This window comes from Diaporthe batatas (assembly GCF_019321695.1).
Source record: "Diaporthe batatas strain CRI 302-4 chromosome Unknown Contig00032, whole genome shotgun sequence".
NCBI lineage: Eukaryota > Fungi > Ascomycota > Sordariomycetes > Diaporthales > Diaporthaceae > Diaporthe > Diaporthe batatas.
In genome coordinates, this window is record NW_025408579.1 from 97,501 (window position 1) to 113,262 (window position 15,762).

Genomic DNA, 15,762 nt, shown 5'->3' on the forward strand with positions numbered 1-15,762 from the left:
TATTTACTTTCTTATATTTATATTTAATTCCCATCACTAGCCTATTCATATAATAACTGTTTGAGTAGTAAACTTCTTGAGGAAATGTAGGGCCGTGGGCTGGTTACTCTCCGGTCATCGCCCGTGGACCCCCCACTGCACTGCCCGTGGGTCAGGCCTTCCCTGCCCCAGCAGTGGGTAAGTGGAAGCCGAGGCCCACGAGTAGTACCTACAGTACTGAGTAGGTACCGTGAACAACGCGGCATTGCAGCTTCGCTGCCTTCTCCGTACTCTTCGTTGGACAACCATGGCTTTATTAATTTCATATCTGTTTTCACAAACATAGTGTGCCCTCGTTTGCCGTAGTGCCTGAGGTCTGTCCCTGGAAGGGTTCTTGCAAAAGTCTAATAAGATACTGGATCAGCTGTTTGGTGTCCATCTATGTTATGTCTTTCTTCTGCCCACACCGATTCTTTCGATAAATTCTCTTCACACCACCAAGTTCTTTCACCATGATGGATGTCTCATCGACAGTTCACCATGCCATTGACGCTGAAGCGGAAGCCGAGCAGAAAAGCACGGTGTCGCTGGACGTCATGATAAGGTCGACACTGAACAACGCCGTGGGTGACTACGACGATAAGCTCGGGTTTGGATCCATGAGTTGTTCCATATATGATACCGCATGGGTCTCTCTGGTGGCGAAATCAATTAGTGGAAAACGTCGATGGCTCTTCCCACAATGTTTCGACTACCTGCTCAGTCAGCAAGCTGAGGACGGGAGCTGGGGGGTAACGGATGAAGCAATTGACGGTATCTTGAATACTGCTGCTGCCCTTCTGTCTTGTGTACGACATAATCACGAGCTTTCGAGCTTCGAACACACGACCACCAAAGACCTCGATGCCCGGATCAGCCGAGGCATTGTTTCTTTGCGCTCACAGTTACGCGGTTGGACAGTCGCGTCCACCATTCACGTGGGGTTCGAAGTCATTGTTCCAGCCCTGCTCGAACTTCTTGATCAGGAGTCCATTCAATTTTCTTTCGAGGGAATGGGCGAATTAATAAAAATACGCCAGGAAAAGCTTTCCAAGTTCCATCCTGATCTTCTCTACGGCCATAAACCATCTACCGCCATCCACTCACTGGAAGCCTTTGTTGGGAAAATAGATTTTGACAAGGTCTCCCACCACAAGACATTTGGATCAATGATGGGGTCCCCTTCATCTACAGCAGCGTACCTCATGAATGCAACCGCTTGGGATGATGGGGCGGAGGAGTACCTTCGACATGTCGTTGAACATGCGGCTGGGAAAGGCAATGGTGGTGTTCCTAGTGCTTATCCGTCCACCATCTTCGAGTATAGCTGGGTGACTACCCAGTTCTGCCCTTGATACAAACTTGACCTAATCCCGTATTCAGGCCCTGTCTACACTTTTCACCTCTGGAATTTCACCTGCTTATCTCGATGGTCCTGGCTTGAGAAAAATGGCATCAATTCTCTCACAGACCTTCAATCAACAGGGGGGCACTGTTGGATTTGGTAAGTCAAATGTTCAGTGTTGAAGAGGCTCAATTTCCAAGGTTAATTTGATTTCAGTCTCTTGTTTCATGCCCGACTTGGACGACACAGCAAAGACTATCATTTGCCTGAGGTCTATGGGTTTGAATGCCAAACCCAGAAGCATGATCGATGCCTTCGAAGGAAAAACCCATTTCAGGACATACCCTACGGAGAGGGACCCCAGCTTCAGCGCCAATTGCAACGCACTGTTGGCTTTGCTTCACCAAGAGGTGCCACAAGAATATATGGAGCCAATAACGAAGATATCTGCATTCCTTTGTGACATCTGGTGGAATTCGATGTCGAAGATTCAAGACAAATGGGTGGGTTGTATTTGGTATCTGTGGTTATTTTTCTCACTGACATTCTTTCCTCAGAACGTATCCTATCTGTACCCCACACTCTTATTTGTGGAGGCAATCGTGAAGCTCGTGGGTCTGGTTGAACAGGGGGCAATCTATGGTTTTCACGATCACATACTGAAGTCGAAGGTTGCCGTGTGTCTGTACCAGGCATGTTATAGGACGCTACTCGAACAGAAGACCAACGGCATGTGGAACAGCTCTGTCGAAGAGACCTCTTATGCGACGCTTATACTCGTGAAAGCAAGAGAGCTGTACTTGTTCCGAGATCTGCGGACACGGTTGGACTCAGCTATCGACAATGCCACTACTTCCATCCAGGACGCCGGCAGCATGACCAACCGCGGAATACCACATCACCTCTGGATCGAAAAGGTCAGCTACACATCTCCGCTCGTGACCGAGGCATATAGGCTCGCGGCTCTCTGGGCATCAGCTGCGCGTTCAGACTCCGACGTCGGCAGAAGGCTTTATGGAGATGCAACTATTATACCCAATCTTGCGAGCCTGTGGCTGCGAACCCCCCTCTTCTCGAACACGCCTGAGTGGCAGATACAAGCCTCAATGGTAGAGGGAATGCTCTTCCGCCCAATTGTCAAAGCCGTTAGGCTGGACGTGTTCACCAGAAAAGGCGTGGATGTGGACAAGTACTTCGACGTCATACCACTGGCCTGGCCGATAGCAAATAACCGCGCCCGGGCTTTCGCCCCGTCGTCGTTCCTCTTGGAGGGAATGATGGCCTCGATGCTCAACTACCAAGTGGACGAGTTCATGGAAGCTGTGGCGGGGGTTATCTATGCCCAACACATTCCAGAGCTTCGTCTACTAATCGACGAGGTGATATATGCCATTTCTAGGGAGAGCGAGGCATGTGCGAATGGCATCGTCAATGATTCCACTAATGGACGAGGCTTGAAGAAGGGCGCAAATGGCCATCATCCAGATATCGAGGATTCCAAACGCGAGGAAGTTCTCCAGCCGCTCCGTAAATTCGTCAGTCGTGCACTGATGCATCCAGCAATCTTGTCGGCAAGCAGTTGGGACCGCAAAAATATGACCTGTGAGCTCCGGATCTACCTCCAAACACATGTTACACAAAATGAGGACAACATGCTATTGCGACAGAACAAATTCACCGACGGCATCATGAGGGAGCATTTCTTCCGCTGGGTACGCACAACCTCGGCCGACCATACCTCAGCAACATATACATTCAACTTCGTCAGCTGCCTGCTCAGCTCGTGGATTGAGAAGGGGGAAGACTGCTTTGAAGCGACCCAGGAGAAATATTACGCCGCCGCCGCCTGCCAGCATCTAGCTACCATGTGTCGCATGTACAATGACCATGGCTCCGCTGCGCGGGACCGTGACGAGGCCAATGTGAATTCAATAGATTTTCCTGAGTTCACGTTGGGCACACAAGTCTCACCGAATGATGACATAGTCATCAAGCAGGAGAAGCTGTTTGAAGTGGCTCAGTATGAACGTGCCTGCATCGAAGAAGCATTCAGGCGGCTGGAGAATCATGGGGGAGGGACGAGTTCTGCTGAGGCACGAGCAAGGAAGAGTCGGAAGATGGAAATCTGGAGGTTGTTTTACGAAGTCACGGATTTCTGGGGGCAGATGTATGTTATTCGAGACATGGGAAGTCGCTTGACTGTCAAAACAGAGGCTTGAAGCACCTGATAAGCTTTGCAGTCGAGAAGGAGCGCAAAGCACACAATATTGAACAGCAGGACCCGTGGACGTTCTCTTCAGATTCTTAGGTCGGTTCTTTTGCCAGCTTTTCATTTTTTTGAGAATAAACAAGTAGTGTTGTTTTATCAGCCTAAGAAAATATGCCATCTCCCCTAATATCGGATTTAAGAAGTAAGAGCCAGGCCTCGACCTCGCGCGAGCATTCAACTTGCATGTCGTCAAAGCCTCCAGCACAAAACCAAGAGCTCCCCATAATAACTATCACATTGGGGCAGAGCAGTAATCATATATATGGACTACTAACTTAACTATAGTCGTCGTTATTTTACCACTGTTATCGACACTATACATGCTTTAGACGCGCGGTCTTAATTGTTTGCCACTATATAAACGTGCGATGTATGTCTTCAGACATTTACGGAGGATAAAGGAAACTAACTAGGTACCTAGATAGTTAACTAGTATCTCAGCGGCTGCCGGTGGCGGCCTAAACATAGGCTACATAAATAGGTACAGATTTAACTACATTATATTTTTCCTTTATATTATATAACTACTTATTTCTTTCTTTTAAAAATATATATAAAGTTTTTAATAATGATTTATATATTTTAATAATCTTTTTATAAAAAAACTTTAAATTTTAATTTTTTTTTATTTATATTATAGTTATTTTTTATTAAATTAATTTATATTATTATATTTACTTTAATTTTATTTTAATCTTTTAAATCTTTTTTAATTTCTTATACTTTTTATTTTATTTTAAATATAATTTATAATTTTTAACCTTTTTAAAAATATGATATTAATTATAAATAATATTAAGTTTTTTAAAAATAAAGGTTTATTTTATATAATTATAATATTAATATTATAATATAATAATTAAATATTAAGTTACTTTTATTAATTTAAATATATAAAAGTATAAATTTAACCTTTATTAATATTATTCTTTTAATTAATTTAAAAGTTAATCTTTTATTAAAGTTATTATTATAATTAATTTTATAAGTTTTTTTAATAAATAGAAAGATATAAATATTAATAGTTATTATAAAATTATAAAGTAATTTAAATATTTTAATCTTTTTCTTTTATAAAATAAAGAATAACTTATTAAAGTTTAAAATTTAAATATAAAGTATATTTTATATATTTAAACTTATAAATTTATTAAATTTATACTTATTTTAAATTTAATTATATTATAATATATAGTTTAAAAGATTTATATTAAAAGTTTTTAATTTATAATTATAATTTTAATTATTAATTATTTTCTTTTAATTATTTATAATAAAATTATTAGAATTATAAATTTAAATAATAAAGTATAATTCTTTTATTTAATTAAATATTAATTATATAATATAATAAATTAAATATTTATTTTTAATATTTCTATTTAATAAATATTTATTTAATTAAAGTTAAACTTTAATTAAAAATGATATTTTTAATTATTATAAATAATTTATATTTATATTTAATATATATAAAATATTTAATATATTTATATTATATTTATTTGCTTTTATTTAATTTATAAAGTAATAATAATTTTAATTTTTAAAAGTTAATAATATTAATTAAAGTTATTTAAATATAATTTAATATATTAATATAAAAATATTATTTAATAATAAATAATATTATAAATATAATAAATTATAAAGTTATTATAAAAGTTTTATATAATAAATTTATTAAATTAATTTAAAAGTTTATTTTATTTTATTCTTTTAAAATTTAATTATATTTTATATTTTTAAAAGTTTAATTATATATTTTTAATTAAATAATAAAATTAAAAATATAAATATTTTATATATATAAACTATTTATATTTTTAACTTTATTATTAAATTAAAAGTAAATATTTAAAGTTTTAAAATATAATATAATATATTTTTAAAGATAATTTTAATTAAATTTAAGATATAAAACTTTTATAATACTTTTATTATTAAGAATTACCTTTTATATTATTATATTAAATTATATTTAATTAACTTAAATTATTATTATTAGTTTTAAAAAAGTAATTTATTAAAAATTAAAACTATTATAAATTATAAATTAATTTTCATATTATTAAATATCATATATAAAATTACTTTATAATTTAAACTTTCTATAAAATTAATTAAAATAAATAAAAATAAAGCTATTATTCTTTTAAAAGTTCTAACTTTATTAAAATAAATATTTATTTATTAATTTTATAAAAACTATTTAAAAATAATTATATTAACTTATTATACTAATAAATTAAATTAAAATTAAATAAAGTAATTATATTTTATTATTTAAATTTATACTTTTATTAATTTTATAAAATAAAATAACTATTAATAATTAAGTTTATAATTATATAAAAATAAATCTTTACTTTAAAAAAGTACTTAATATTTAAAATAATAAATATATTTTAAAAATATTAAAAATTATAAACTTAATTTAAATTATATTAAAAATTATAAAATTTTAAATTTAAATTTATAAAATATAAAACTTTAACTTTTAAATATAAAATAATTAAAAACTTAAAAATAATTTTAAATAAATTAAAATTAAATTAAATTATAATATAATAAAATAATTAAATAAAAATAATTAAAAATTATAATTATAAGTTTTTAACTTTATATTAAAAGAAATAGTTTATATATATATATATATATAAATAATATAAAAAATTTATAATAATTATTTTTAATTAAGTTTTATTTAATTATTTTATTATATTATAATTTAGTTTACCTTTATTTAAATATCTTTTAAAAGTATTTAATATTTTTATTTTTAATAAATTAAATTTAAATTAAAATATTTATATTTAAATTTTAAATTTTATAGATTTTAATTTACTTTAAATTAAGGTTATAATTCTTTAATAATTTTAAAAGAATATTAATAATTTTAAATAATAACTTCTTTTTAAAATAAAGGTTTATTTTTATATTAAATAAAACCCTGTTAAATATTAAGTTAAAAACTTATAATTATAAAATTTTAATTAATCTTTATTTAATTATTTTATTATATTATAACTTAATCTAATCTTTAATTTAATTTAAACCTTTTAATTTTCTTTAACCTTTTATTTTTATATAAATTAAAGCTTTATATTTCTTAAATTTAAATTTAAAATTTTATAAATCTTAATATATTTTAAATTAAATTTATAATCCTTTAATCCTTTTAAAATATATTAATTATTTTAAATAATAATAATCTTTTAAAATAAAATCTATTTTATATAATTATAAATTTAATTATTAATAATTATTTCTTTTATAAAACTATTAAAATTATAAATTTAAATAATAAAATATAGTTATTTTATTTAATTATCTTTTAATTTAATTAAATAACTACTTTTAAATAACTTTACGTATAATATAATAAAGCTAATAGTCTTTTAAATTTATTAAATAAATATTTATTTAAATAAAGTTAAAACTTTAATTAAAGGAATAATAGTTTTATTTTATTTATTTTAATTAATTTATATTTATATATAATTTAAATTATATAGTAAATTTAATATTTATATATAATATTTATTAATATTAAATTAATATAATAATATAAGTTTATAAATTATTAAAATAATTAATAGAATAAATTAATTATTATAATTTTTAAATAAATAGTTTATTATATTAATAGTTAATAGAAATTTTTATTAATTTATTTTAATAATTAATTTTAAGATTATAAGTTTAAACCTTTATAATTTAAAATTTTAAATTAAATAATAAGTTAATTTAAAAGTACCTTAAAGTAATTTAAAGTAGGTTATATATTTATAAAAATTAATTAGTTATAATATTATAAAGATTTATTTAAAAATTTAATTAAATTAATAAAAATTAAGTTATATTAAACTTTTATTCTATTTAAGATTTTTAAACTTTTATTTATTATATATTAATTAAATCTTTTAAATATAAAGTTAAAAATTTATAATTATAATTTTTAATTAATTTTAATTTAATTATTTTGTTATATTATAATTTAATTTAATTTAATTTAAACCTTTTTTAAACTTTATAAATATTTTTATTTTTATAAATATAAATATTAAATTAAAACTTGTAAGTTTAAGTTTAAGATTTTTATAAATTTTAATTTTCTTTAAATTAAGTTTATAATTCTTTAACTTTTTAAAAATATATTAACTATTTTAAATATTAATAACTTCTTTTTAAAATGGAGATTTACTTTTATATAATTATAAATTTAATTATTAATAATTATTTTTTTATTTATAAATTATTAAAATTATAAACTTAAATAATAAAGTATAATTACCTTATTTAATTATTTTTACTTTAATAAATTATATAATAAGTTAAGTAACTATTTTTAAATAGTTTTACTTATAAAGTTAATAGTTTTTAAGTTTATTAAATAGATATTTACTTAAATAAAATTAAAACCTTAATTAAGAAAATAATAGCTTTATTTTTACTTATTTTAATTAACTTATATTTACTTAAATTATATAATAAATTTAGTATTTATATATAATGCTTATTAATATTAAATTAAGTAGATTATAGTTTATAATAGCTTTAACTTTTAATAAACTAATTTATATTAAAGTTAATAATATTAGCTTAAACTAATATAGTTTAATATATTAATATAAAAGGTGTTTTTAATAATAAATAATATTATAAATATAATAAATTATAAAGTTATTATAAAAGTTTTATATAATAAACTTAAATAAATTAATTTTTAAAAATATATTATATTTTATTTTTAAAACTTTAATTATTTATTTTTAACTTAATAATAGAATTAAAAGGATATAAATAATTTATATATTAATTAAATAATAAATAATTAAATTATTTTTAATTAATTATAATTTAATATTTTATTATTTTAAAATTATTTCTTTATTTAAATAGTTTTTATAAACTTTAATAAGTTTTAAATAAAAATATAATAATATAAATTTATAAATTATTAAAATAATTAATAAAATAAATTAATTATTATAATTTTTAATTAAATAATTTATTATATTAATAATTAATAAAATTTTTATAAATATATTTTAATTAATTTATAATTTATAATAGTTTTAATTTTAATAAATTAATAATATTAATTTAAATTAATTAAATATAATTTAATATATTAATATAAAAATATTTTTAATAATAAATAATATTATAAATAATTATAAAATTATTATAAAAGTTTTATATAATAAACTTAATTAAATTAATTTTTAAAAATATATTATATTTTATTTTTTAAAACTTTAATTATTTACTTTTAATTTAATAATAAAATTAAAAAATATAAATAATTTATAATTTATATTAAATAAAATTATTAAAATTATAAATTTTAATATTATATAATAATAAAATATAATAATTATATTTAATTATATATTAATTTAAAATATAATAAATTAAATAATTATTTTTAAATAATTTTATTTATAAAATTAATAAATAAATATTTATTTATAAAATGAATTTAAAATTTATAAAAATTATAACTTTATTTTTATTTATTTTAATTACTTTATATTTATATATAACTTAAAGTTTTTATAAATTTTAATTTTTATATAATAATATTTATTAATATTAATTTAAATAATTTATAATTTATAATAATTTTAATATTTAATAAATTAATAATATTAATATAAATTAATATAATTTAATATATTAAATTAAATAAAATTTTTAATAATAAATAATATTATAAATATAAATTATTTCTTTTAAATATAAAGTTAAAAGATTTATAATTATAATTTTTAATTAATTTTTATTTAATTATTTTATTATATTATAATTTAATTTAATTTTATTTAAACCTTTTAAGTTTTATAAAAACTTTTATTTTTATAAATATAAACTTTAATTTAAAACTTTTAAGTTTAAATTTAAAATTTTATAAATTTTAATATATTTTAAATTAAATTTATAATTTTTAATTTTTAAAAATATATTAACTATTTTAAATAATAATAACTTTTTTAAAGTAAAAGTTTATCTTTATATAATTATAAATTTAATTATTAATAATTATTTTTATAAAGTTATTAAAACTATAAATTTAAATATTATATATAATAATAAAGTATAGTTATTTTATTTAAAGGTTATTTTTAATTTAATTAAGGAATTACTTTTAAATAGTTTTATTTAATAAGTATTTACTTATAAAGTAGAGTTAGAACCCTAATTAAAGGAATAGTAACTTTTATTTTTACTTATTTTAACTAACTTATATTTATATCTAAGTTATATAATAATCTTATATATAGTACTTAATAATATTAAGATTAGATAGTTTATAATTTATAATAACTTTAACTTTTAATAAACTAATTTATATTAAAGTTAATAATATTAGTTTAAATAAGTATAACTTAGTATATTAATATAAAAGTATTTTTAATAATAAATAGTATTATAAATATAAATTATAAAGTTATTATAAAAGTTTTATATAATAAACTTAGTTATATTAATCTTTAAAAATATATTATATTTTATCTTTTAAAACTCTAACTATTTACTTTTAATTTAATAATAAAATTAAAAAATATAAATAATTTATAAATATAAATTATAAAATTATTATAAAAGATTTTATATAATAAATTTAATTAAATTAATCTTTAAAAGATATATAATATTTTATTCTTTTAAAACTTTAACTATTTATTTTAAATTAAAATAAAATTATAAAATATATAAATAGTTTATATATATTTAAAAATAATATTTTAATTTAAACTTTTTTATTAAATTATAATTTTAATTTAATATATAATCTTTTTATAATATTATAATTAATATTATTATTACAATAATATTTAATAATTATATTTATAATATAAAAATTTAAAATTATAAATATTTATAACTATATAAAAATATTATAAATCTTTTTAAATATATATAAAATAAAAGTAAAATTATATAAATAAATACCTTTCTTTTAATAACTTTTAAATAGAATTTATCTATCTTTATTCTTATTTAATTAATATATAAAAGTAACTATTCTATCTACTTTTTTATTTATTATATATAAATTATAAGTCGCGAGGTTAAGGGCGGGAAGGCCCCTAGACCCGGGTGTAAAGCCCTTATCCCTTGCTTCACTACGTCTAATATAAAGAATGATCGCTAAAATAAATAACTACATTTTAAAAATCTACTTCCTGAATCCGTCCCTGAGATAGGCACCGCGAAGGACCTAAGAAGCTAGTATTATAGGAAGTAGATCGATATAGCAGGAAGTTCATTTAACACTAAGGGGTAGCAATAATATAACTTAAGTTGGTACCAAGATGCAACATTTGATCAGATGCTGTCGGCAGATGTGGAGGTGCGAACCTTCTTGGACATTCGTCAAGACGATCCCCTGTCAGCCTTCGGGATGGAGCTTCATCTCTAGAAATTGGTGGAAAAGCACCAAGTACTCACTGGTGATAAAAAGCTATCTCGATTTATTCTTCGTCTATGATACCGCCTAACTGCATATGTAGTTCAGTGACCGACCTTGACTTCTTTACGCGTCCAAAGTACTCCACGTTCTCAATAAAATCGAGATTTGAGGTCAGTAAGGCATCAAAGCTGGCCGGGGACTTATGCCATTCACATGCCGCCTTGTTGGCGGGCAACGTTTGCGACATGCGGTGGCTGAATTCCAACGAGGAAGTTGCCTCAGTGTTGATCAATGCCATGAGATTCGCCTGCCTGCTTCTTCATGACATCAGCAGGTCTTGGTCCCAGTGTCCATGGGGGCTGGAAACTGAATCAACCTTTTCCTTGCAGCTTTGCTTGCCTCTTGCTCGATGCCGCCCCACAACCTTGGAAGCCGTGATATCGGTAGATATAGGGATTAGAAACTGCATTGACATAGTTGCAACAGATTTCTTGCGTGTTTGTTGATCCCACCGGATGGCTTGGCCAATGTTGGCCTCGTGCTGGGTAGGGCTGGGGGATGGAGACTTGGAATGCGTCACCTTGCTCCCAACAGCTCTTCGTGCATCCAGCGTGAATGCTTGAAGAGAACGACCTTGCCACATGCTGCCTCTGTCACTTGGTATCATCTAGGGAAGCCTTAGCTAGGTGTATCCCTTCGTGATCGGCGCTACACAACGTTGCCGCCTTAGTCCGAGTCGAGTCTACCATGACAGTACGACCGGTTGAGTCGGACCGATGTTCAAACCTATCACACTATCTTGGCACAAATTATCCGGTGTGGATCAGACCAGCGATCCGGCACTCACCCGCAGGCCATGTATCCTTGCAGGTCCTCTCTTAACCTAGCATCGTCAGGGAACAGTTACAGCCCTCAAATATCTTTACAACGCCTCAGCATCTCAAATATCGGGGACTATCAAGAGCAACCGCTGGGTTGTGAAGTGATCCTCGAGCACGGCTTGCATGAATAGGAATTACAGTACAGGGGGTTCCACCTGTGGGGAGGTACCCAGATACATGGCCTTTGATCCTGTCATTGGTTAGCATAATTCGTTGTCACCTGTCAGCTAAGACATGCGGGTTGACTGACATTTGGCTATACCATTCGGTACTATCATAGATACCTAGGTAGGCTTGAAAGATTTGATGGTATAATCAAATTATTGAAGACAAATGAATGGAAATCTTAAAATCATCTTACAAATTGCGTACCTGGGTAGGGTAGTAAGAAGGCAGAGACTATGGGAATGGCCACATTTCGAGAGTCAAAGAGTGACGTGTGGCACTGGGAAGAGGAGTCAAGTGTCTCGCAAATTAAATATTAGCACCGTTTAAAATTTTGGCACAAATATCAACCACATGGAGATTGCTATTATCCCGCCGTCAAATACTCTGGTTGTAGACGCCATGCTGTGAATAGACATTGTGCACAGCCATGAGAAGTGCTAACTTACAACATTTGCGGAACAACCATCACGGAAGTAACACACTGCGCTTCAAAAATCCACCTGCCGAATCCGTATTGCGGGAGGTGGATGGATATGGGAGGAAGTTTATTTGAGCTGAGGGGTAGCTGTAACAAGATTTCAGTTGGTACCGAGATGCAACGTCTGATCAGATGCTGTCGGCAGATGCGGAGGCGCGAATCACTTGACCATGTCCATCTCATATTCGGGACCACTAACAGAAGTTTATGCGGGGTGCGTCGAAACCTGGTCCCAAAAACGTGAAATCCGGGGCGGCCACTGGTGCTGCAGGGTGACAGATGCTAGGTGAAACCGCTGGAAGCATGAGTTCCGACGGACAGGTATTGGTCACCCTACCCATGCCATCTAAACGTCGCAACTGGCACAGACTGAACATCTTTACACGTCAGGAATACCCAGCCGTGAACTGTGGTAGTAATCTCGATTAGACATACAATGCTCGTCATGACCATGCTTCCATCCCCGCGGCAGCCGTTGGCAGGTATTGGGCTTCTGTTCTTTCGAAACGGAAGCTCGGGACTATACGGCAGTCGTCTCAAATTGTTCTGCAGCCACGGTCTAGTCGATATGCCAGTGGCCTATTCGGGTGTGCTGAGACCGGAGAAGCGTTCTAGTGGGTGATGTTCCACGACTGGTGATTCGCCAAAGCTCAGACGACGGATCACACCCCAGTATAGGAGACGATCATGGTCTTCAAGACTATGGGAAACTTACAAGGTAAAGATGGTTGCAATGACGAGTACTGTGTACGAATTATGCCAAGACTCATGCATGAAATACACGCAGCCGGGCTTTGAACGCACTCCGGAGATATGACCGGACGATCCTGAACTTGGATGTGTGGGGTCGGTGTGTCATTTAGGAAGCCAAGAAGCTCACTTGGGCGACTTCGAGGTAGATGCAGGTTATGCGGACAATGTAAAATATTGGGAAAGCATTCTTTTTTCTTTACGGCTCTATGGGGCCATTTACCATGGAGTACCATTGACTATGGTCTGTACGATTGGGATGATCCGTGGTCAACGCAACACACAGACAATGTTCGCCATGGACCCAAACCGACGGGCTGGGAGACGTACCCTCGCTCTGCCAAGGGCCGTTGCGCCGCTGGCTTTACCTGTTTCGAAGTAGTCAGCTGCGATGGCGTCCGCTGGGGTATAATCCGCTTTTTATACCGCTCCGCCGGCGATTTTCCGAGCCTGAAATCAATGTATAGTTCGTCGGGAGTATGCGTGTCAGTGGTTTCAGGATTTGTATGCCAAGTTTAAAGGTTAAATCTGAGCCACTAGGCTCTATCGCAACATGAAATCCAGCTTCACCTCTTGAGAATAAAGACACGAATTGCCTCCTGCTCATGGGGTAGGCGACCTTTCCTTTCCAGTCGAAAGGTCGCTGACTCCCTTCTAGTCCGGCATCATGGCCCCAAACTGGACGACGCTTCCTGGTGATGGCGTATTATTCCTCAGTCTATCCCTCTTGTTTGCTATTTTAGGGATTTGTGCAATTTCGGCCAGAACTTACACCAGTTGGACATGTACGAAGCGTTTTCGCCTGGATTATTGGCTGGCTCTCGTCACATTCGTAAGACGGACATCCCAATGAGCAAGAAATGCAGCTGACAATTTGCAGGTTCTTCTCTGTCTTAGCCAAGCCTATTTCATCGTCAGTATTACTTTTGGTATTGGCGCTCACACCCACGATCTCCGGCACCATGACGTTGTCGAGGCTGTGCGCACCAGCTGGATCAACATGGTGTCGGCAATAATAGGCATCGTGATCGGAAAGCTAGCTATCATCGCATTCTTAGACCAGATCAGAGGTCGCCACAAAGGCAGGCCGTGGTTCCTCTGGTTCATTGGAGCGTCTAACATCGTCGTCAATATCACCGTGGTTATCACCATCTTTTTACAATGCTCACCAGTCGAAAAGATATGGGATGAGAGAGTCCCTGGCCAGTGCAACGTCAGGGCCTCCAATTTGAAGTATGCGTACTTCCAGGGCAGTATGTCTCGCTCCCATCCCAAAGTCAACCTCTACCCAGTGAGCCAGGCTAATTTTCACCATAGGCTACTCTGCTGTTTCGGATGCTGCTCTTGCCATATATCCTATTTACCTGATTTGGGGTCTACAAGTCACCATGCGTATGAAGATCGGCCTTTGTTTTCTACTGGGATTTGGTCTGGTCGCGGCCGCTTGTTCCGCCCTGAAAACAGCAGAGCTCACGAATCTCCAACGAGCCGACGAGGAGGGCGATATAACATATTTCATAGCTCGGCTATCCACAACTACCATTATTGAAGCGTGGATAGTGCTCATTGGAGGATGCATTCCACCATGTCGGCCACTGTTGAAGACATTGCAGGCCAAGATCCGCGGGATCACGTCATCCACGACCCGCACTGGCACTTACGCGGGAACCCACACATACCAGAGATACGACAAATACGGAGCACCATATTCAGCCGGAAGAGCTTTGAGTACGTCAGGGGAGACTGGGAGAGCAAGCATAATGGGGCGTAGCTTTACGGGAAACCATGCCCGTGCATACTACGACCCGAAGGGCGACGTGACAAAGCCATGGGAAGAATTCGAGCTGCGTGAGAGCACCGACAAGGACACACGAGACAGCGACGAGTCAACGTCGCCTCTGAAAGGACCTGAGAAGGCGATTGTGATGACACGGATAACGAAGGTGGATTTTTCTTGACAAGTGTTTCGTCGCACAGCATTCGGCCCGCGGTCAGTTTCTTGGGAAAGGCTACGTACATGAAGGATTAGGTTGGCATTCTCTGCTAAGTACCAGGGTAGGTACGAACTCTCGAGGAAAGCGATCATCGAAAGCAATCATCACTGTGTTTCTATTCCTAACCTGACTGTAAAACCGAGTTTCGAAAGGAAAGAGAGAACTGGCAACAGATCAACTGTTGGACATGGATCATGAAGTAATTCTTCTCCGTCCAACTACCTGATCCAGCTCGTGTAGCTTTCCCATGGGCTCACCTCTCCACTCGCTCCGAGCCCTATTGCATCTATCCCGTGTGGCCTTGTTTCTCATCCCCATGTATGAGAAACGTATGCGACGCCTTTAAACAGTGGTAAACTCTTAAGACCCAGCTTTCCTTTTTTGAAAAAGGTATGATGCCAATAGTAGGGCAGAGAGAATTCAATGCGAGGGCACA

At 31.0% G+C, this 15,762-nt stretch overlaps 2 protein-coding genes across 2 annotated transcripts; both read left to right on the plus strand.

The window, feature by feature from the left end:
- The first annotated feature begins 120 nt into the window (after positions 1–120).
- On the plus strand, positions 121–3,743 carry KVR01_013785 (uncharacterized protein). The gene is made up of 4 exons (XM_044787833.1): positions 121–1,349; positions 1,402–1,522; positions 1,580–1,866; positions 1,921–3,743. Exons 1-4 carry the CDS (start codon positions 492–494, stop codon positions 3,580–3,582), a joined length of 2,928 nt encoding a protein of 975 aa, XP_044637212.1. The 5' UTR covers positions 121–491; the 3' UTR covers positions 3,583–3,743.
- Positions 3,744–14,332: 10,589 nt separating this feature from the next.
- On the plus strand, positions 14,333–15,290 carry KVR01_013819 (uncharacterized protein; the record flags this gene model as incomplete). Its single annotated transcript, XM_044783143.1, has 2 exons — positions 14,333–14,585; positions 14,650–15,290. The coding sequence occupies 2 exons, from the start codon at positions 14,333–14,335 to the stop codon at positions 15,288–15,290; spliced, it is 894 nt and encodes a 297-aa protein (XP_044637246.1).
- Between the last annotated feature and the right edge of the window lie 472 nt (positions 15,291–15,762).

What these genes read in the sequence shown, in the direction of transcription:
- KVR01_013785 (XM_044787833.1), top strand. Translation starts at nt 492, where the DNA reads ATGATGGATGTCTCATCGACAGTTCACCATGCCATTGACGCTGAAGCG. An exon ending in GGGGGGCACTGTTGGATTTG is followed by an intron (nt 1,523 to 1,579) that starts GTAAGTCAAATG and finishes ATTTGATTTCAG; the next exon opens with TCTCTTGTTTCATGCCCGAC. An exon ending in CGAAGATTCAAGACAAATGG is followed by an intron (nt 1,867 to 1,920) that starts GTGGGTTGTATT and finishes TTCTTTCCTCAG; the next exon opens with AACGTATCCTATCTGTACCC.